Source organism: Cervus elaphus, chromosome 8, assembly GCF_910594005.1.
Source record: "Cervus elaphus chromosome 8, mCerEla1.1, whole genome shotgun sequence".
Classification (NCBI taxonomy): Eukaryota; Metazoa; Chordata; class Mammalia; order Artiodactyla; family Cervidae; genus Cervus; species Cervus elaphus.
In genome coordinates this window covers 53,576,896-53,600,443 of record NC_057822.1, presented here as the reverse complement: position 1 = coordinate 53,600,443, position 23,548 = coordinate 53,576,896, and the positions used below count along the sequence as shown (strand labels likewise).

The window sequence follows — 23,548 nt, the reverse complement described above, 5'->3', positions numbered from 1 at the left end:
AGTTTAAGGGTCTGGAGCTCAGCACTTTTATCAAAACAGCTTCTTTAGATGATTCTCATGCACACAAAAATTGAGATTCATTACCCCAGTTAACAGATTGCCTCATTTTTATTTTTATAATTTAAATACCTATGAGATAGTTTTAAAAATATGAAGCAAAGGACAATACCATTTAGTGAGCATTCTTTTAGCACAAGTTCACAAGCATATTGTACACATTTAAGCAGATGTACAGTGTTCCCATCTGTGTACCTAATAACTCCTATTAAACAAAGGCTCTCAGTGCCTGCAGAGATATCTTTAGACTTTCTCATTACTACAACCGCTCTTGCCCTTATTTGGCAAGAACATTATTAGAGTCTTACAGCTCCTTTCTTATCAGGCAATCACTCACTAGGTGAACAAACATTGCTGATAGTGAAAGAATGGGAATCTAATTTAAAAAGAAAATTATACTTCTCTATTTATAATGTCAGAAAGCATCTCCAGGTAGCCTTTCTTCTTATGGTACCCTGGCCAAAGTGTGGTGACAGTGAGTGTTACTGAATAAAAATGAGACAACTGTATAACACATTTAAAAGCTTAACTCAATTTTGAAGCCTATAAGTAGTGATAATAAAAGTCCAATTGGGTACTGTTGTGAATTGCGTACACATGCATCTTTATGGGGTTTCAAAGTGGCCTGTGCCTATCAGTTGTGGATTATGAACCATTTTGATGAATTAGCTGATCTTCAAATGGTAGTTTTAGACCCTGCTGTGATAAACCCTGAGTCATTGGTAGGAAGTTATGACCCCAGGGGGTAAGACAAGTCAGAGAAGAAAGACTGAGTGTAGAGAGACCTTCGGAAAGATGTAGTGGTCTGTTGGACACTAGCCCTGATCTTTTCTTCTATGTGTTTTGTGTCATGTAATGCTCCCAAGCCCCAGGTTGTTAGTCAAAGAGAGGATAGCTGATCTTAGATAATCTTTCAAGAGTATGAAATCTTGGATTGGGAGCCCTAAGAGGGGAAGCTGGTAGCTCAAAGTTGGGTTTAGGGTGGAGCTGGAGAAAGTAGTTCAACAAACTCTTGCTGCTGGCTCCTGATTTTCATAGGCTTTTTTGGTGAAAATTTGTGTTTTGTTAAATGTATAAAATTCATGATATTTGACCTTACACAATTGTAGGATCTGGTTAAGCAGCCTCCATATGGCTGTGAACTGAGCACACACATCTGGCCCAGGATTCAGAGAAGGTGAAGGGGAAGCTGCAGGGGAAGATGGAGCAGTGGCAGATCTGGCCACTGCCTCATGCCAATGGGGTAATGGGTGAGCCAGCAGATCAGCAGTGGTGTGTGTGTGCTATACAATCACGACTACCTTTCCATAGTCCAACTTGCCTACAGGATTCCCAGAACTCAGAACCAATGCAGATAACTTAGCTTTGACATTCTGTTCCTTTGGAACCACTCTCGGATTCAAACTCTAATTTATTATTGCATAATACATGATAATAATACATAATACAATACAAAATGTGGTAGCTGAAACTAACAAACATTTCATTTACCCATGGTTTCTGTGGGTCAAGATCTGGGAGCCACTTAACTGAGAGATTCTGGTCCAGAGTCTCTCACAAACCTACACTCAAGTATTGGATGGAGTTGCAGTCTGAAGGGTCAGCTGGGGAGGGTCCACTACTGAGTCAGTCTTGTGGCTATTGGAAGGCCTCTCTTCCTTGTTATGTAGGCCTTTCCTCAGAGTAACTGGCTGTTCCCAGAGAGAATGATCCACAAAAGGATAAGAGAAAATATCTAAGATAGACACCATTAAAAAATAACATAATCTTGTGCCATTCCATCACTTCTGCCATAATCTATTTTTGTTGTTCAATCACTTAGTTGTGTCCAACTCTTTGTGACCTGGTCCCATGGCCTGAAGCACTCCAGGCTTTCCTGTCCTTCACTATCTCCTGGAGTTTGCTCAAACTCATGTTCATTGAGTTGATGATGCCATCCAGTCATCTCATCCTCTGTTGCCCCATTCTCCTGCCCTCAATCTTTCCCAGCATCAGGGTCTTTTCCAACAAGTCAACTCTTCTCATCAGTTCAGTTCAGTCACTCAGTCGTGTCCGACTCTTTGTACCCCATGGACTGCAGCACACCAGGCTTCCTTGTCTATCACCAACTCTCGGAGTTTGCTCAACCTCATGTCCATTGAGTCGGTGATACCATCAAACCATCTCATCCTCTGTCATCTCCTTTTCCTCCTGCCTTCAATCTTTTCTAGCATCAGGATCTTTTCAAATGAGTCAGTTCTTCCCATCAGGTGACCAAAGTATTGGAGTTTCAGCTTCAACATCAGTCCTTCCAATGAATATTCAGGGTTGATTTCCTCCAGGACTGACTAGTTTGATCGTCTTGCAGTCCAAGGGACTCTCAAGAGTATTCTCCAGCACCACAGAGACAAAGCATCAATTCTTCAGTGCTCAGCCTTCTTTATGGTCCAACTCTCACATCCATACATGACTACTGGAGAAACCATAGCTTTGACTATATGGACCTTTGTCAGTAGGATAATGTCTCTGCTAATCTATTTGAAGTTAATAAATCTAGTTGACACTCAAGAGGAAGGGGTTATACAAGGACATAAATACCAGGAGGTGGAGATCATGGGTGCTATTTGAGGCTTCCCACAGCAACTTAAATTTATTATTATTATTATTATTTCTTATGCTAACCTGAATTATTTTCTGTTAGGTAAAACCAAGTAAATATTCCATAATGTCATAGGGTTGTAAGAGTTTGTGATAGTCTAAGCAAGAATTTCTAGTTTTGCAATGATAAGGGAAAGAGATAGAATAGTACAAAAAATAATATTTTATCAATAAGAAAATATCATGAAGTTGGAGTTGATCATATTGCAAATATTGGGTACTGGTTTAGAGATAGAAGGCTGGGTTTGCCTTTTGGTCATTGTTTTCACCAGATACATGACCTGGAGAAAGTTCTAAAGCAGTTTAAGTCTTAGTTTCTCCACCTACAAAAGGACACCTACATCACAGGGTTGTTAAGAGGATTCTGGCATGTACATCAGAGGGTCCCAGCAGGGAATGGGTGGCCCACCCAACCCAAGTAATTGAGAAGAATTTAATAAAGGGAATGTTCACAAAGGGATAGGCAGGGCTAAGGAAAGGAACATGGGATGCTGAAATAATTGTCACCACTAATAGGCCTGAAGGGACAAGAGGAGGAATCTGTAGCTACAGGAGATGGTTGCTGGTTAGAGTTTTCCATGGGGGAACACAGCCAATCTGCTGTGATGAGGCAGGGAGATATAATACCCTAATCTCCTTGCTCTCCCTCCCACTGAGCTGCTGCCAGTGACTTGAACATGTAAGCTCAACCTATCTAGAAGTCAAAAGGCAAGGGAGCTTAAAGATGCAGTCCAGAGTGGTCTTCCTCCTAGGGCACTGAGAAAGACACAGAACAGGGTAAGGACACCTACAGAGTGGCTCTGAAGAGCAAATAGAAACTATTCAGCAATAAGCGCTTAACACCAATTATGTCAAAGACTAAGTGCCCAATTAATGCTAACTATTATTATCATTATTATTGCCTGCTAATAGGGCACATGAATGGAGACAAGCTGAGTAGAAGGTGTGTGTGGGGAGGGTAGAGAGACCTCAAAGAAACCTCCTTTTCCTACCTGTGAAGATGAGGTCTGGCTTTCCCAGCATCAGGAATTCAAGCAGAGCAGAGCTTAATGAATTGTTTGGCGTCTTTACTTAGGTTAAACTAAGAGAAAACCCTCCTTCATTTCAATTCTCCATCCACTGGCTTAATTAAGAGGAGTTCTCCTCTTCAGTTTCTAATTATTTTGGAATGACAGAAGCTTCCTACATGACATCTTCTAGCGACTTCTGAGCTAAGCCCCCACCTTTGAGAGTCAGCCTTGCTAGGCATGTTGCCCCAGCAAAGCTCTGCTCTACAGCTTTCCTCCCACCCAGCGGCCTGCCTCGCTCAGTTCAAAGAGCCGTGAGAGGGGCGACGCCCACGTAATTCCGCGCGGAGCATGCTGGGGCTTTCTAAGCAGCAGGCTGGCAACCAGCAGCAGATGGGGAAGCTGTGTAAACCTTGCAGAGGCTGCAAGGAGAGGTGGGCAACGAGGCGAGCAGCCAAGCGGGCAGTGTGGGAGACGGAGGGCCAAAACGCAACGAGGGCTCTTACTGCCCAAAATGGAGTGATTCCCGTGACGCTGCAGGCTTCACAGTCCATTCTCCTGCTCTTACTCTTCCCCTCAGCGCATCTCCAAAATTCAGCAGACCTCACTTATCCTTTTTTTCTTGGGTAGTAATGTGCCATCCCTGGCCCCAAATCTGATTTTCCCTCTATTGTGCCTTTAAGGAAGAAATCAACATGGTGCGGATGGCAGTTCAAACATATTTGTTTCTGTGTCATCTGCTCCGAGTGTAAATATCAATCCAGTAACTTCACTGTTGTATGTGATAAGTTGAAACATCATCAGTTGTTTTTTAGTTAAATCACAGTAACAAAATGAAAATCACCATTAAAAAGGCTATATTTGCATATTTTGATACTGTCAAAGAACATGGCGCTAATGTAGCATAAGGAGAATTCTTAAACAGAAACATCACAGTTTTCAAAATCTAAGGAGGATCAAAAAATAAATGCTGAAATATCATTTATAAAAAGAAATAGGGAAGAGATATTCCACTGGCAGAATAATAGAAGCACTTTCTAGTGACATTTTTATTAGCATATTAATTCAAAATTGTAATTTTGAGGAGTGAGTCTATCTACATAAACACTAAATGCATTCTAAATGCTTGTTATTATCATAATGACTAGAAATTAAATTAATAATGCTAGGATAGTTAAAAATCTGATGTAACCTCCTTGAATCTTTTCTATCTACATGAATTATTTCTCATTCTTATTGAACTTTCATCCTGAACTTCATTTACTGTTTTAATTTTTCAAAGATTTGAATGATTCGTCAATTTTTGGAATGTTTCACTTTTGAAAGTTACCTTCAAGAGGCATTTATAGTCATTTTGAACCCACCAAGCATTTTAACAGCTGTAGGGCCTGAATGCCAAGCACATATACCATACACATGTATAATCGTGATGTTTCTGATAACTGTCTTGCTATACTGCTGTATTTTCCTGTATTTTATAGCCAAGATGGCTAAACTAACTAGATACTATTTCAATACTGAATGAAGAGAGAGGGAAGACTGTCTTTTCAGTGAAGTTTTAATATCTGAGCAGTGTTTCATAAAATTAAGACATCCGTAAGTCAGGGGAAAATATTTCTAATCTCTTCCTAAAGAAGACTTTAAAAACACTGCAAAAGGTTGTGGTAAAGAGATTCCTTAGGGAGAGTTCTTCATTTCTTTTCTTTTCTTTCAGGTATTCATCAGATGGTCAACAAATCTAATCCTGCTGATTGTAGTGCCTTTAACAAGACATAGGGCAGCAGGCAGCCTTGTTTTCAACAGGTATGTACTACTGAGGGCTTCATAGACTCAAATTTAGAATTTGGTTGTCTGATGTATGAGTATCCAGAGTAATTCACAGAGAGTGGATATTTTCCCTAGTAAGTGTAAACATGATCCAGAAACTTAAACAGTATGCCTTGTCCCACAATTTGGTAAGCTTTGGTTTTTATTGAACAAAACCTCAGGTCTCTTTGTTTCCTAGACTATATCACACTTTAAAAAATGATTAGGAAATGCAACTGATTCTGAAACACTGCACAAAAAAGGCAGATTGTGCTTTGCCCAGGATTCACCTTCCCTGCCAAAACATCCTGCTGCCAAAATGCCACTATGGTGTAATCTCTGGCCACAATAGCTGGGCCATCACAACACCCAGACAAGACTTTACAAAGGCTGTGCAAAACAACCACCTTCTCAAAGCTGGGATCTGTGCTCTCAGACTTGGGTTCTCATCACCCTTTCCCCAAGATCTCCCCAAACCCAAGTCTTGAGAATGGAAAAAACATGGCAATGCTAAACTGTAAATTTGCACAATTAATTAGAAATCATATTGTTTTTTTTTTAATCTAGGAAAACATTCTATTTTATTTTTTTCATTTATTTTTTTTGTTGGAGGCTAATTACTTTACAATATTGTAGTGGTTTTTGCTATACATTGACATGAATCAGCCATGGATTTACATGTGTTCCCCATCCTGAAACCCCCTCCCGCCTCCCTCCCCATCCCATCCCTCTGGGTCTTCCCAGTGCACCAGCCCTGAGCACTTGTCTCATGCATCCAACCTGGGCTGGTGATCTGTTTCACCCTTGATAGTATACTTGTTTCAATGCTGTTCTCTCAGAACATCCCACCCTCGCCTTCTCCCACAGAGTCCAAAAGTCTGTTCTGTACATCTGTGTCTCTTTTTCTGTTTTGCATATAGGGTTATCGTTACCATCTTTCTAAATTCCATATATATGCATTAGTATACTGTATTGGTGTTTATCTTTCTGGCTTACTTCACTCTGCATAATGGGCTCCAGTTTCATCCATCTCATTAGAACTGATTCAAATGAATTCTTTTTAATGGCTGAGTAATATTCCATGGTGTATATGTACCACAGCTTCCTTATCCATTCATCTGCTGATGGGCATCTAGGTTGCTTCTGTCTCCTGGCTATTATAAACAGTGCTGCGATGAACATTGGGGTGCACATGTATCTTTCAGATCTGGTTTCCTCGGTGTGTATGCCCAGGAGTGGGATTGCTGGGTCATATGGCAGTTCTATTTCCAGTTTTTTAAGAAATCTCCACACTGTTCTCCATAGCGGCTGTACTAGTTTGCATTCCCACCAACAGTGTAAGAGGGTTCCCTTTTCTCCACACCCTCTCCAGCATTTAGAACACCTTCTAACACCATACACAAAAATAAACTCAAAATGGATTAAAGATCTAAATGTAAGACCAGAAACTATAAAACTCCTAGAGGAGAACATAGGCAAAACAATTTCCAACATAAATCACAGCAGGATCCTCTATGACCCACCTCCCAGAATATTGGAAATAAAAGCAAAAATAAACAAATGGGACCTAACTGAACTTAAAAGCTTTTGCACAACAAAGGAAACTATAAGCAAGGTGAAAAGACAGCCCTCAGAATGGGAGAAAACAATAGCAAATGAAGCAACAGACAAAGGATTAATCTCAAAAATATACAAGCAACTCCTGCAGCTCAATTCCGGAAAAGTAAATGACCCAATCAAAAAATGGGCCAAAGAACTAAACACATTTCTCCAAAGAAGACATACAGATTGCTAAGAAACACATGAAAAGATGCTCAACATCACTCATTATCAGAGAAATGCAAATCAAAACCACAGCGAGGTACCATTACACGCCAGTCAGGATGGCTGCTATCCAAAAGTCCACAATTTGTTTTAAAAATGGAACATTTTTGTTACATTCAAGTAAGAGAGTCACACATGAAAATACAGGGTTTTTTTTTCCCTGTTTAACTTATGGGGAACCCAAACATCAAAGTAATTAACATAACCAAGCTTGAGTAAATTATTTTCAGTGCTTGATTTGGATATTTTGAGTATGTCACTATCTTCTGTGTGTTATAATGTTGATTATTCCCAATTAATGTCTTGATTTGAGCACTATGAACTTCATCCAGTCTACCTGACCATGGAGCACTGTCCAGTGAGAAATCTCCAGCATGAAATTTTGCAAGTCACTTTTGACATGCTTGATCAGTCACCGCACCTTCTCCATACACTGCACAGATCTGCTTTTGCATTTCTGTTGTGTTCTCTTAATTCCTTTCTTGAAGTAATAAAACATAACATGCCAAAAATGTTGCTTTTTTCAAACTTCCATGTTTGATATTAAAATGGCTACACAAAAATGCACTAATTTTGAAAAGTTTAAAAAATGCACATTTATATGACAACTCTCACAATACAACAAAATTGTTTTGAATAGTGTTAAAGATAGCTAAGCACTACTGGAGCCATTTTATGGAAAAAAACAAACATTTTGGCTAACCAAATGTCTTACAGATTGTTCTCTCTGGCACATCTTGGGTCTGACAGATATGCCTTCTACCTACTAGTCATTTTTATTAACCATTAATTAAGCAGGTGGGCTTTCCAGTTGGCTCAGTGGTGAAGAATCTGCCTGCCAGTTCAGGAGATGATGATTCGATCCCTGGGCCGAGAGGATCAATGGCTTCCACTCCAGTATTCTTGCCTGGAGAACCCCATGGGCAGAGGAGCCTGGCAGACTACTGTTCATGGGGTCACAAAGAGTCGGACATGATTGAGCATTCAACATTCACAACAACACTCAACTAAGCAGGTTTTTTTTTTTTTTTTGAAATTTTAAAATAGGGAGGGATTGCAATATAGATCCTTAGAATTAGGTCATTTAAAATGATTTTTTCTGATAAAGCTTGGCAAGTGAAATCCAAAGGTACTCGCTTTCCTCACCAGAAAGGGCTCTCTGTTTGCCTTTGCTGATGGTAATTTATTAAGAATATATCTCTTTCATTTATAGCTGACCTCAGGGAAAGCAGGCTTCCTTTTATAAATTCTACCTCAGTAACTTTGGATGAAGTACCACTTGTTCCTATATTCCTGCCTAGATTTGTGTTTGAGTTTTATCTTACACATCAGTTCATCTTTTAGCCATTCTGATCTCTGCCATGCAGAGCCCCTTAAAAACTTTCCCTTCTTTGAGAAAAGGTCATAAATAAGGGGTTTTAATAAAAAGTAAAATGAGGGCATGATTCCATCCTGAGTAGTCTAAGTGTATGTATATGCCATCTCAAGATTCCAAACAATTAGCATTTACTCATTTTCTTAAATGAGTTGTATTATGCACCTTTATTTGGCAGTCAAGGTGGCCACACTGCGTTGTCCCCCTCATACTGCTTTGTATTGGATGTTGAAAGTACAGAATGAGAGGCAGGGAAAGAGAACAGCTTTTACAAATGATTCTTAGAGTTCTAGTGTCTTTCAGAAGCAACAAATCATTTTTAATCCGACAGCTCCTAATTAAATTGATTGTGAGATAAAATGCACCCAATAAGTGTCAGGCTCACATGAGTTAAAAAGCCTGGTGGGTTGTGAAAGGCATTTAATGCTCCTAAACCTTCCTGCAAATGGATGCCCTTGAAAGCTCTCCTAGCCATGAGTTAAGGATCTCAACTGGGGGCTGCTGACACGTGGTAATGACTATAATTTACAGCACACCAGCGCCATACTACCCTTTGCCCCACCAGGGTGCTGCCTGAAGCTGGTTGGGTTAGACGGATAAAAGGGGAAAGAAAAAAAAGACCCTTTTAGCAGCCTCTCTACTATCAGCTTAGACTTTTGGGGCCTTTTTCAGAGGCTAGTAACTTTCAAACTGAACATGTCTTATTCAACTTCTACTGATTTATACCATAATGGTATAGTTGCTGACTTGCTCAGCCAGCTATTCCAGGTAGGTTGGCAGAAGCTCAGAGAAGACTTTAATGTAATTAATTCATTTGTTCATCAGTTATTAATTGAGCATCTATAATGTTTTAAAAACTGTTCTAAGCACTGGGGTCATATGAATAAGAGAGACTTCTTAATCTCATGAGTTCAACATTCCCTGGGGCTAGAAGGGGCTAGAGACAAAAAAGGGATAGGAAACCAAGTAAACATATAGACAGACAAGAACATGTCTGATACAGTATTATTTATAAAAATCTGAAATTATCTTGTTTCTTTCCCTTGGCGTGAATAACTTTAAGTAGAAAGAGCTATGTGGCTAGCTGAGGTTAGCTGAGTCCCTAAGATTGAAATAATGAATAGGAAGGGAGAAAGGAGAGAAGGGTAGGAACCCAAAGATGGTATCCTTGTAACATATTGAAACAGGTCTTCTTGGGTGGTTCAAAAGTTGTCTCTGAGTATAATTTTGATAGCAAAATTTCAAAATAATTGGAACAATGACAGCATTATTGAAATGAACATTTGTTTAGTCAATAGGTAAATCTGAAAGATAATGGAAACAGCATGCTATAGAGGAGCAGAATGGATTTTGTTTTGATCTGGGTTCAAACTGACTGTGGCTTTTCCTGGCTCTGTGATCTTGGCAAGATATTTACAACTTTACAAGTTGCATGCATGCTAAGTTGCTACAGTCATGTCCGACTCTGTGCGACCCTATGGACTGTAGCCCATCAGGCTCATCTGTCCATGGGATTCTCTAGGCAAGAATACCGGAGTGGGCTGCCACGTCCTCTTCCAGGGAATCTTCCTGACCCCAGGGATTGATCCTGACTCTCTAGTCTCCTACATTGGCAGACAGGTCTTTACCACTAGCACCACCTGGGAAACCCTACTTTACAATTACTTCATCATAAAAATGGTACAGAAATAACATGTTTCAGAGGTTTATTGTAAGAAATAAGTGAAATAGTATTCATAAAGTGTCCAAAACGATACCTCTCCTATAAAAGAGCAATGAAACATCAATAAAGCAGGTCTTGTGTTTATACTTAGTCATGAATTCTAATTTTATGTACATCATACATTGTCACAATCAGTAAATCATAATGTCAATTCTTAAACATCTTCAGACATAGCTAGAAAAAAAATGTCCTTAAGGACAGTTTCATTCCATTACTGTTAGGTCAAACAAAGGGTTTTGCCTGAAATGGAAGGAGTTTTGATTTTGTGTGTTCTGGATCAAATCCAGCATAATGTTCCTTTGAGTGTGGCCACTATTCAAGTCAGAGCTTTTGAGGCTTTATGATACTGTGAAACAACAACTCAATGAAGGATCAGAGGATGAAAAATTCAAGGTTGATTCATGCATTTTAAAGTGTGAATGTCTTATAGCATCAGACACAATGTGAAGCAGCTAGTGCCAGGAAGATAGTAACCCAAGAGAACAGAAAGACCTTCATCTCAAAGAAGGAAAAAAAAAAAAAATCAACAGCTTAATCTCTCTAAAGCCTCAGATTCTGGCAGAAAAATTTGTACTGATGAAAAGAAGGAAATAAAACACAGATGACCAGACCAATTTCCCTCTGAAATTACCAGGTGGCTATATACTACCTCCAGCCTCTCCAAGGATGTCTTTGAAAATCTTTCCCATAGAAGCCCTTCTGGATTCCAGGACTTAAAGAAGGTCTCATCACTTTATGTTTTGTTGCAGAATAAACAGGGAAGGGTTATGAAATAAAATAGTTTTGTATAGTGTACCATGAACTTGCACATGTTAAATGTAATTTTTGGTTAATGACCCTCCTATACAAGTCCTTGGTATGATACAGATATCTAGTTTATTATGCAGTGTTTAAAGGTATTGCTAAAGAAATTAACTCAGGCCCTGAATTAGGAATGGATTTCTCTCTTTTTCAGTTTTCTGAAAATAAGAACCAATTTGCCTAATTTCAACTTATGGTCCGTTCCTGGCAAATGCAATCTGCTCTGAGTATAAGATCTTGCTCTTCCATGAATTTGTTCAGGCCTGAACAAACATCTAGGAACTCACAGGTTATCTTGTCTCTCTTTTTCCCCTTCAAAACCCTTTCTTATGGGATCCGGCACTTCTGTGTACCGGGTGAAAAGAGAGTTGACAAGGTGGCAAAACGAAATTGCCATCTTTTGTGGTCAGCCAGCGCGGTGAGCATTCGGCCTCTTGAGGTATTTTTGTGCAGCTTTTCGGAGAAGCATTGCCTCGTCTCCACTGAACTGATAACGATGAAACTTCAATCCCTATTGCCTTCAATCATTTTCTTACTGTGCCAGCTCAATGACTTTTCTTCAATTCCAGTTTTCTGGCACTGAGTCTGGCAGAGACTAGGGAAAAAAGAATGCTTTAGGTGTGTGTTGCACTGAACTTCACTTTTAATTCCCCGTAAATGTGCAATCTGAAGTCTTATTCAGAGAAAAATTGTGTTCATGTTTGTGGCCAAAAGGGATGCAGAAAAGTGACAGATGTAAGATGAGAGAAGAGGCAGCCTTTAATCATTTTGTTGTCAAAACAGCTTTGGATCGTCCTTTGATGAAAGCATTTTCCTTACTGCTTCTGGAAAAGTAGAGACTCATTCTCTTGCCCTTTGCAGATTCCTTACCCAGGCGGTTTAAATCCTGCACTAAATATATGAAACTTCTAAACCCTAGATCATTGCTACAGAGCATTCCAGTTTATATTAAATCATTCATATTGTGGATGAATTGGATTTCTGCTCTAACTGGGTAGAGACTCCAGTGACTCAGTTTACACATAATCCTCATAGAAGGGATGGCAACATTTGGTAAATTCCAGTGACCAAGGAACTCGTCTTCAGCTGCGATTGGGCCAGTTGCATTTCACAGAGACGCTAAGCATTAAAGCATATAATGTTTACAAAGTAAAAGCCCTTTCTCCCTTAATCCCTGCATGCCTGTAATTAAGCAGGAGAGTTAATTTTATGTAAATCATGCATTACTGTAATTGGGCGCAAGTGAACATTCGTGTACATCTTATTTAAAAGAGAAATATAATGTTGTTATGTGGATGCTGGTGCAGTGAAGTCTTAACCCTCTGGGGGACGTCGACAACGTCGCAGGCTGTTTACAAGACTTGGTCTGGGAGCTTAATTACAAGTCGCTGGGTTCTGTTGGTGCTGTCTTGTGAAGAGCGGAGCCACCTGCCTTCAGAAAGTCTGGGCTTCTCTTCCTGTTTCTCCCCTAACTTCCACTTTATTGAGCCATCATTTTTGTCTTTCTACTCAACTTTTCAGACCTAAAGAATCCTCTCCAATGGTTTGCTCCTCTTGGCAGTTCTGACCTGTATTTCCCCAGGCAGAGCACAGATGGTTTTGTCATCTGTAAGCAGGGGCTAGTCTGAAGCAGACCAGCCTTTTTTCACACTTCTTTTCTAAGGCTGCTCAGGGCTGCTTTAAGACCCCAGAATTTTCTCTTGCAAGTGTAGCTAGATCATATAGCGCTTATGTGATGGCCACTGTGCTGCTACAGCAGGAGACGGAGGGCTTGCCTCCGGGTGGGGAGGATAAGCCATTCCTTTGTTCTGTATCTAGAGAGTAGATCCAGTGCTTTGCGACAAGCTTGTCCAGCAGAATATAAAGAATCTGATCTGCATATCTTGAAGGTTAAGAATTGTGAGGAAGAAAATATGCCCATGACGGGACTTTTACTTTAAACATTTCTCCTCCTCACCCAGAGGCCTGAACAAACATCTTTGGAGTAATGCCTTGACCTCATTCTGCCCAGCTTGACAAGCCAGCTCTTCACCTCCCAACCCTGTACACGCAGCAGGTTGGTCTTTTGAGACTTCAGGGTGAAAGACCTTCCCAGAGCACCACCTTCCTGCCCCCTGCTTACTTGCTGCCACCACATACGCCTGTAGTCCTCCTTAAATGCTTTAGATGTGCTTCTTTTTGAAGGACTATTTGAATGAACCATCTTTTACACTCCTCTAGTCAAGGCTATGGTTTTTCCAGTAGTCACGTATGGATGTGAGAATTGGACGGTGAAGAAAGCTGAGCGCCGAAGAATTGATGCTTTTGAACTGTGGTGTTGGAGAAGACTCTTGAGAGTCTCTTGGACTGCAAGGAGATTCAACCAGTCCATCCTAAAGGAGATCAGTCCTGGGTGTTCATTGGAAGGACTGATGTTGAAGCTGAAACTCCAATACTTTGGCTACCTGATGCAAAGAGTTGACTCATTGGAAAAGACCCTAATGCTGGGAAGGATTGGGGGCAGGAGGAGAAGGGAGCAACAGAGGATGAGATGGTTGGATGGCATCACCAACTCGACGGACATGGGTTTGGGTGGACTGTGGGAGCTGGTGATGGACAGGGAGGCCTGACGTGCTGTGGTTCATGGGGTCGAAAAGAGTCGGACACAACTGAACGACTGAATTAAACTGAACTTCCCATAACTGCTCCATTCCTCCCAATCCAGTTGTTGGCTGTCTCCCTCCCTTTTACCTTCCCCCTGCCTTTTAATCCTCTCTCAGCTCTTTCTTGCCCCTTTGCTTCTTCCCCATCCCCCATATTGTGTTTTCTCACTCTGAGGTCTTACTTGAAATGCCATTGGTCCAGAGATTATAGATCTAAACAGATGAAGTAACTTCTAGCTAAGAATTTTTTTTGTTACAGTAATTAGGAGGTAAGTGTGTTCCCTAGTGGCCATAGCATTTTCTCTTCATCTTTGTTCTTATAAGGAAATCCCTTGACATACCACATAGTAAAGCCTGTTAGAAGAACAAATGGTCTTTACTGGTCTGGTTCATCCAATAATATTCAGTGCTTTTTTATAGTAGCTAACTTCAGTTCACTTGATGTGTGGCACTAATGTGTGCATTCCTTTAAGTGATATAATATTCTTATGCTATTTTTAACTATTCAGTCTTGTGCTCAAGTTTAAAAGTCCGTTGCAAGTACCTTTCAGTATAATCAGGATATATATTTTTTAATAAATAAAAGTAATAATAAGTACTACCTTTAATTGTTTAATGTGTTATTTAAATGTATTTAAAGTGTTATTTAATGCTACACTTTTATACTACCTGCTGGTTCTGAACCAAGATGATTGCCTCAGTTAAGACTAGTGAGCAACCTTTTACTCATAGCATACAAGGAGGGAAGAAGAGCCCAGTGTGGGAAACAGCTCAGCACAGAGGTTAATACCCTCCTGAGCTGAATTTAACCGCAATGTGAATTCTTGTAGCAATGGCAGCTTTGACATGAGTACCTTGAAGCTAAGTGATGGTGAAATGGCCAAACCCTTCTCTAGACTAGAAATCCGAGACACGCTTGTGGTTGTTGCTGTTTAATTGCCAAGCCGTATCCAACTCTTTGTGACCCCACAGATGTAGCCTACCAGGCTCCCACAAAGTGAAAACAGAAACAAAACATCCTCACGGTGAGTGGAGGGTGAAGCTGGTCTAGCATCTCTAGATCTGCATAGATTCAAGCTGACACAGGGACAATTAAGGAGAAACTCTGTTGATGAGGTCACATGCTTTGGACAGACTTGGAGACTGAGATAGCTTACCAATAGTATGTGTGCTGGGACTGGAAGGGTCCCTTGTAAGTAGTGTGGGAGATGGTAGGCAATTAGTGTTGTGAGGGGAAGGAAAGATAAGCATACAAACAGATGGCTTAGAGATCCTCATCTAAACTTTTTGAAGGCCTCACTGATTTGCAACTGAACGAGATTGAAACTTACACAAGAGCCACACCATATATCTGTATGTAGTTTGGTAAATTGTGCTTAAATGACTGTGAAACTCTATAGCTTATTATTAGTGAGCATTCAGGTTGTTAAAAATTATTTTATTGTCTTATAAAAACCTCAACATACATTGACGAATATTATTTGAAAGGATGTATGTCAAAACCTTGGTGTTTATCTTTTGTCGGTGAGATTAATTTATGTGTTTGGCTTATCTACATTTTCTAATTTTGCCAGTTAACCAAGTAATCTATTTATTAGATTTATTAGTAATCTATTTATTACTAATTTGATGTACTGTGGTGACCGTTTGGGTCATTTCTCTCTGCTTTGTTTTCATAGCCTGGCTTATAAAAAGGTCTTTGTTTTCAAGGTCTAAGTCCCGGGAGTATGGCAGAGAAGTGTTTTAACAGAGGATGGAGGCTTCATGAGGTGAAGGAAAAAGGTGGTTGGAATCTGGAGAAGGGGAGGAAGCCTGGCAAGGGGAGAAACGCATGGGGAGGCAGGGCACAGAGCCGTCTCCAAATGTGCCCTACAGAATGGGTTGACTGCTTAAGGATGGGTGCTGAGAAGCCACCGCCTCTAAGATCACTGTGGATAAAGCCCCCTGTGGAAGGAGTGCCTCTGTTGAATCAGGAAGACTGGCAGGTTTAGCAATGGTAGTGGGACCACTGGGAATAGAGAACTAGGACTGCCCCTGTCCTCTCTCCCCCTCTCCTATAATACCTGATGTTGGACTCTCAGTAACTCTGAATTAGGTTCTTATGCTGGATTGAGTTTGGTTACATTCCCAAAGTAAATGGACCAGTAAAGTTGATTTCTGTCTAGATTGAGGCTGGAAGAAGGCCTGACTCTGACCCGGTGGGTTGTACATCATCCCCACCTTCCCGATGTTGCCTTCAAAGAGCCTTACATATTCACACATAGGTTATTAAAAAAAACCAATACCATTACCTTATATAATCCTTCACACTTCATATAAAATGGATGCTCATTTAAAGATATCAATTAATTCAATGAAAAGGTTCTTGTGATTGATATCCAGATGATTAATTATGTAAGTGAAACATCTCTTCTAACTGAGGAAGAGTAACAGCTGGTGCAGCGCTGCATGGTTTCGGAAAATGGAAGTAGCCTCTGAAGATAAACATTAGTGGAGAGTCTAATGTGACTTTGAGATAATCTCTGTCATATTTCAGTAGTCTGTACTGACTTTTCCTCGAGGATTCATGAAATTGAAGAATTTGGCCTTGCAAAGTCACTGAAATATTGACTCACTCATCCCGTGCCTAGAAACACATGAGAGGCTTAACACTATGTGCTTTATCAGGACAGACCTCTTTTAAAGTGAAAGAATGATCACTCCTCTTGTTCAGACATGATGCCAGTGGACCCATTTGATTAAAAAAAAAAAAGAGGACCGGTATTTTTTGACTCTACATTGTCTTATTTTCCCAGAAACAGCTCTCTTCTCCCGAAAGAGACAAGAAACGCTCCTCTGAGTGATCGTGATTGCTTGATTCCTTCTAATTCTAACCATATGACTCCCATTATGCCTTATTTAACTGATGACATATGGTTTTCCCTTCTTAATTACTTTTACAACAAATATTTATTACATCCCTAAAAAATAATGTCCGTACATTGCAAGTTCACGCTGTGTATGTCCTTGTTCTACGCACAACATGGACTTCCTTATCTCTTTCAACAGTCATACTGAGTGTGGGAAGCATTTTTCTCTTGATTTTTAAATACAAGGCATAAAGTAATTAGGTGACTTGCCCAAGGTTAAGTAGTTCATCAAGTGGAATTTAGACTGGGGACCATTTGTGTCTGGCTTCAGAGGCCAAGTTTTAAATACTACCCTCCCCTTGAAGGGACCCGGTCCCCTCATACTCAGTCACCCTATACCTCATTCTATTTTTAATTTTTAAACAGAGTTTAAAGCTTTCTAGCTTCTGGGTGTTGTAGACTGTTGTTTGATTAATCCTCACCTCCACTTCTGCTAGAATATGAACCTGAGTGTAGAGATCTCTCCTCTTCATTGCTACAGAACAGCACCTAGAATGGTATCTGGAATGGCATAGGCATGTTTGTCCAATAAATGGAAATAATTGGCAGGGCTTTGATTTTCTGCCTTCTTGTTCCCAGGCTAAGAGAAAGACAGACTTACGTGGACAGTTAAGGAATAACATGAAAAGTACCCTAAGAGAGTTAGGAAGACAGCTTGTGAAATCACAGAGACCTCACTGATAAGCTGTTACTCGCTCTGAGTATTATGGAGTGAAGAAGGGCGTGGAGAGCAAGAGCAGATAAAATCTCAGAAGCAAGAAGTCGGGTTTGAGTGGGAAATCGTGAAGTAGTCTTACGTCTCTCAGAGCCTGTGAAGAGGCACATTACTCAGTCTGGGGGTTCGTCCCGCAGGGTCCCTAAGGACACTGAACCAGCGGTTATCATAGCCTTTGTTACATTCTTTATACTTTACTATTTACCTCCCAGTCTCACCAATAAGGCTGCAAGATCTTTAATGCAAGGACTATGACGATTTGATCCCTTTTAGACAGGGACTTTGCCTTAATTATTTTTGTCTTCTCATAGCTTATTATGGTGCTGGTACTTGGTGGCCCTTAGTACCTGTATTGGGTCAGTCATTTTCATTTAGTCATGTATGACTCCTGTAATTCCATGAACTATAGCCTGCCAGGCTCCTCTGTCCATGAGATTTCCCAGGCAAGAATACTGGAGTGGGTTGCCATTCCCTTCTCCAGGGAATCTTCCTGACCAAATCCAAGTCAAATCCAGGGCTCCTGACCAAATCCTGATCAAATCCAGGGCTCCTGCATTGCAGGAAGACTATCGACTGAGCCACCAAGGAAGCCCAGTACATATATGTGCTGTGCGTAGTCAGTCAGTTGTGTCCAACTCTTTGTGACCCCACAGACTGTAGCCTGCCAGGCTCCTCTGTCCATGGGGACTCTCCAGGCAAGAATACTGGAGCGGATTCCCATGCTCTCCTCCAGGGGATCTTCCCTTCCCAGGGATCAAACCCAGGTCTCCTACACTGCAGGCAGATTCTTTACCATCTGAGTCACCAGGAGAGCCCAGTATATGTATAATGGATAATAAATGGAAAACGAATGAATTAGTGGTGAATGAAGGAATGAGTGAATGACATGGCTTAATAGCAGTTTATTTAAAAAGAGTTTTAAATTTAAGTTGAGCAGCAAAAATAGCTAATGTGGTCTTAGGTAGAATAACAACAGTATAGTGCCTGATTTCTGAGTATCTAGAATCTTGAAATTTCAGAGATTAGAAATGATGGGGCAGCTGAGACTAGATACGTGAGATGCCTTGCTCATGGTTCCACCCCAAGTTTGTGGTCAAAGTAGGATTTGCATTTAGAGGTCACGACTCTCAGTTAAATTTGCTTTCTACAAGTTCTAGAAATATAATATATATATGCATATATATATGTATATTCTGTGCTGGTCAGACCACAACAGTAGCAGACTGTGCAATTCTGAGCTATACACTTAAAGATCTATAGCTGCAAAGTAGCATCTGTCCACGAAAGGATGATGCAGATGCTAGGGGAAAGTGGAAACCATATCACGTGAAGATGAGATGAAGACAGTAAGGATATTTCACCTAGAGAAGAAAATACTCGCAAAGGGTCAGAATGTACTTGCAAAAGTGGGTGGGAAAACATAGTATATCTGTCCTAATATTTTAAAATATATAAGTCATTCTTCCTTTGCTCCAGAGAGGAAAAATAGAAGCCATGTGTAGAAACCATAGAGAAATAAATTTCAACTCAATATGAAAAAAATGGTCTCAAAATTAGAATTGACCAAGAATAAAAGTCCAAGCGATAATATATATGCAAGAAGAGGGTAGATGATTATGTCAGGATAAGATTGTGAGTTCCTTTAGAGTAGAGGTCATATTTTAGTTGTATTTCCCTAAGACCTTGAATTATGCCTGGTTTGGTTTAAGTTGCTCAGTCACGCCCGACTCTTGTGACCCCATGGACTGCAGAATGTCAGGCTCCTTTGTTCATGGGATTTTTGAGGCAAGAAAACTATAGAGTGGATTACCATTTGCTTCTCCAGGGAATCTTCCGGACCCAGGGATGAAACCCGCATCTCCTGTACATGTCTCCTTCATTGCATGTGGATTCTTTACCGCTGAGTCACCAGGGGAGTCCCTGGATAATGCCTGGCACATAGTACATGCTCTCTTAAGATTTGTTATGCATCTTTTAAAAAGAATTCTTTCATGGGTTGGGTGAGCATGGAAGTGAATAGGAATATACTGTATTATGAACTCAAGGGCTTTTGGAACACTTAGGTTTATGATCCTTTGATAAGCAAAGTAATGTATCAATATTTAATGAAGCAAGTCATTTCATGCTATTACAAGTAAAAGTCAGTGGAATTGTTGTTTCCTTCAAACTTTGTTAAGCCCTGTGATGTTGCATTTTTGTTCTTCCCTTAGGAGAAGGAAAGGTTTGCTACAACCCTTGTCTTACACAAAGGCGATCACAGCTACTTACACCTCTGTACCTGGTGATGAAACTAAAATTCCATGTGGAAGTTTAAATAGAGTTTGTTTGTACAAATAGCCTATGACCAATTTATGGAAACATGTGAATGATGGTTATGTCTATAGATTCACACTTTTCAAAGTGATGACTAACCTAGAAAAGCAGATTTTTCACAGAGTCCTATATCCTATTTAGGCTGTCACCTTTAAAAAAATGTTTTAACAAATATCTTAAATATCACATCAGGAAACTTATTTTTCACTGAATGTTTTATTTTCAGAATGTGTTGGCTTGACATTTGTCCTTTTTTTGTGTGTGTGTGGCCACAGAAGTGTCATTCCTTTCAGTATATGCAGAGGTCATTTGAAGGAGACAAAGAAAGCTTTCTTTAGATTACTGTGTTAGCCACAGAAAGCTGTGAAAATCTAAATAATAATAAGGCAATTATTTGATTTGTTATTTTCATCTTATTCCTTGAGAATTTTTACAGCTTATTTTTTCCAAAATGGTCATGCCTATTTATATGCTCAAAAATCTCTATCGATTTCCCACTAAGGTCTTTCATATGCTATGGGATTAATTTTCATTCTTATCATATATATATATATATATATAAAACACATTTATCTGTTTTTATGAAATATTATCTTAGTTCCATTTCAAATAATGCTGCTGCATTAGCCATAAAGTTATTCATGAGGTATTTGGTTGTGATTCTAACTTATTTTTAAAGAACCATATACTATAAATATAGCAAGGTGCTTCTGAGAATTCATGATTTGGTGTTACCCATTTAATGATGTTATTAAAAATTTTCCCTAGTTGTTAATTCCATGCACCTAAATGGAATAGATTTTGTGCTCTGTGCATTCCTAATATGTAGCTTGTTCAGGACCTTTCAGATATATGCACTTAACTGGAAGAGTCTAAGGTATTTCCCAAATAAAAACCAATATCTTTTTTCCCTCTCCTTTATGAGTTATAAAACACTTTTCCTCCCCTTCTTCTTTAATTTATTTGCCAGAGATTTTTCTGCTCTGGGGATGAAAATGGAAGACCAGGGAAGAAAGTTGATGAGACAGAGATGATTCAAATATCTGAAATATTTTATCCTCACTCGATATAAAGTAAATTATTTTTTCTCTTTTCCAATAACCATCATTTTCCTTGATCTTGGAATCACTCAAAACCTAGCCACTGAGTCCTGTATAAACTAATGCTTTGTCTCAAGATGTGGAGAAAGATAAAATACAGATGCCTGAACAGAGGTACTAGCTTGATTATATTTACAGTTATGAGATACTGCAAATTTAAGAATGCCAATTTTTTCTCATCACTGAGTATTTATTATATATAACAAATACATGGGAAAGAAAAAACTATATTGTGTGATATAAATAGTTTATTTACATTACAGAAAAAACATCAAGACAATGTATACTATTTCAAATATATCCATACATATTCAAATATAGCTGTAGTACATGTTTCATTGGTGTAGATTACCACAAATGCAAGGCAACATGTGTAGATCTCTTGTCTTACTCTTTTGTCTATAATACTGTATTGTGTAGTCCAAGCTTTCGGTTGTCCAGCCACTGTGCAACATGCTCCCTTTAGATTAACCTCGTGGATGCTCTTGTTGTGTTGTCTGAACTGTAGTGCCCTGTATTTTGCTTCTGTCTGTGAATTCTGTTGCTTCTGGGGCATTTCCTAGAAGGTTGGAAAGTTTACAAATCTTAGTCCAGTGCTATTACCTGAAGTCCAGTGCCACAAAAACAGAGTGAAGTTGTAGATTGAGCAAATTATTAAAATACTTCAGATGTAAGAATTTATTATTAGCAGAAGCTGGAATTACTTTGGAAGAGGTTTTTGGTTTTGTTTTTGCTTCTCCTTGCAGTTGTCTTTAAGCGTCTATGAAGGAGAACTGAAGAACAGAGATGGGAGTTTGAGAGGAATACATGTACCTAGTCTGCGACTGCTTACTCATTAAAAAGGCAAGAAGAATGACTCGGCACAATGCAATCCAGCTAGTGTGAGCCCATCTAATCTCACGTTAAAGTCTTCAACAACTTCATATTTTAAACGTCCCAAGGGTGAATGTTATATTGATATTTCAATGCTCAAAGTTTAAATTTTATCAAACCAGATAATGAGCCAACTGTTAATATAGGATCTGTAAAGAAAAGGGATATTGTTTTGGTTCAACCTAATATCATTTTTGTATATGAATACTATAAGCTAGAGACATAAATTGGTACCGATTATTTAGCTTCTATACAAGGCTAATACTCAAATTATTTAAAGAGCTCTGATCTTTTCTGATAAAGCAATACTTTGATGATACAAATAAAAATAATAATATAGAGTTCATATAAAATCCTATTATAACAGCCTATACAGTATCAGAAAATACATAGTCATATATATGTTCATATATGAATAAATGTATACAGTGTATATATGTATATATATATGATTTGGAGAGGGAAGTAGATCTGTCAAAATGAACATGGAGCTGGAAGCCACATTCCTCAAAAGAGAAGATAGATTTTGTTTTTACATGGAAAGTGAAAACAGATGTGTGCCTTAAAAAGTGGCCAGCCTAATGTGGGGCTCAATTTAGGTTATCTTGAATAGCATAATACAAACATCATGACCAGTGGAAGGGGCAGAATGAGTAATGATGAAATGCACCACTCTGATATTAGGTGACCTAGACTTCATTTCTGCCCTGGTTGCTAACCTGTGTACACTCAGCAGCTTGCTGACTTCTCATACCTCAGAGTGCCTATCTTGAAAATGGGGATAATTGTTCCCTCTTCATAAAGTTTTCACATGTATATTTATTTGTGTGTGTGTCTCTGTGTGTACACATATATGACACACACACAGAGACACACACACATAGAGACACACAATTTCTGGGGAGATAAGGACCCTATGTATCCCAGTTGTTTTTATTATGTATGGAAATGAAACTGTGATTAATAAGACTTTTAAACATCTGCTCAAGCATTGAAAGTTCTGCATTTTTGTTAGTACATGAAGTAGCAAATCAAATTGTTATGAGATTAGATCTATTACATATGAATTTCATTTTTCATATGCTGATATTGCTTAGATATTAGAAGGCTCAAGACCCTTGGAGTAATATGGCACAACTTCCTGGGTTTTAGATGCTTTTCTATCTTTTCTTTTACACTTAGTGTTTTTGGTTTAAGTTATTTTTACACTCCCCAGAATCTATTTGAATGTAATCCATTGACTCACTTGGCATCTAAACATGAGAGTCGAGTTGATGAACTCAACTTGGCTTCGAGTAGCACAGAGCTCCCGTCGATGATCTTCCCTTAAGCCTTTAGGCCAGGGAAGGATTTAGGAACCACATTTTGTCTTTTTTCAAGAGCAAATGCCACACTTGTCCTCAAAGAAGATAGCACAATACAGATACTGAGATATATTAGGACTTTTATTTTCTACAGATATGATACTTTTATTTTCTTGTCTTCTGAAAATAATTTTTTGGGAAACATTTTGATTTACCGTAGAGCCGCACAAACGATTGAAAGTCTAAATGCCTTGTGAATTTGGCAGAAACCTTGAAAAACTTCCTTGGAACTCTTCTCTTGAGCAGAGTGAAATCAGATCAGAACAGAATATCTTCAGTAACATTTCTGGTTAGACCAGGATATAAATAATATGCATCTGGTCTGGAATTTATTTCTTGGTTACCATGAATTTACACGCTAATGAAGTTAAGCACTTACCCGGGCTCTGTCCTCTACTCCAA

General features: G+C 39.3%; 1 protein-coding gene across 1 annotated transcript in view; it reads right to left on the bottom strand.

The window, feature by feature from the left end:
• Nucleotides 1–21,142: 21,142 nt before the first annotated feature.
• Nucleotides 21,143–23,548, bottom strand: part of TMEFF2 (transmembrane protein with EGF like and two follistatin like domains 2) — a 281,659-nt gene continuing 279,253 nt past the window's right edge. The window contains exon 10 of the mRNA XM_043910529.1: nt 21,143–21,468. Coding sequence (XP_043766464.1) covers nt 21,372–21,468 — 97 coding nt within the window. The 3' untranslated portion in view covers nt 21,143–21,371. The remainder of the gene's footprint in view (nt 21,469–23,548) is intronic.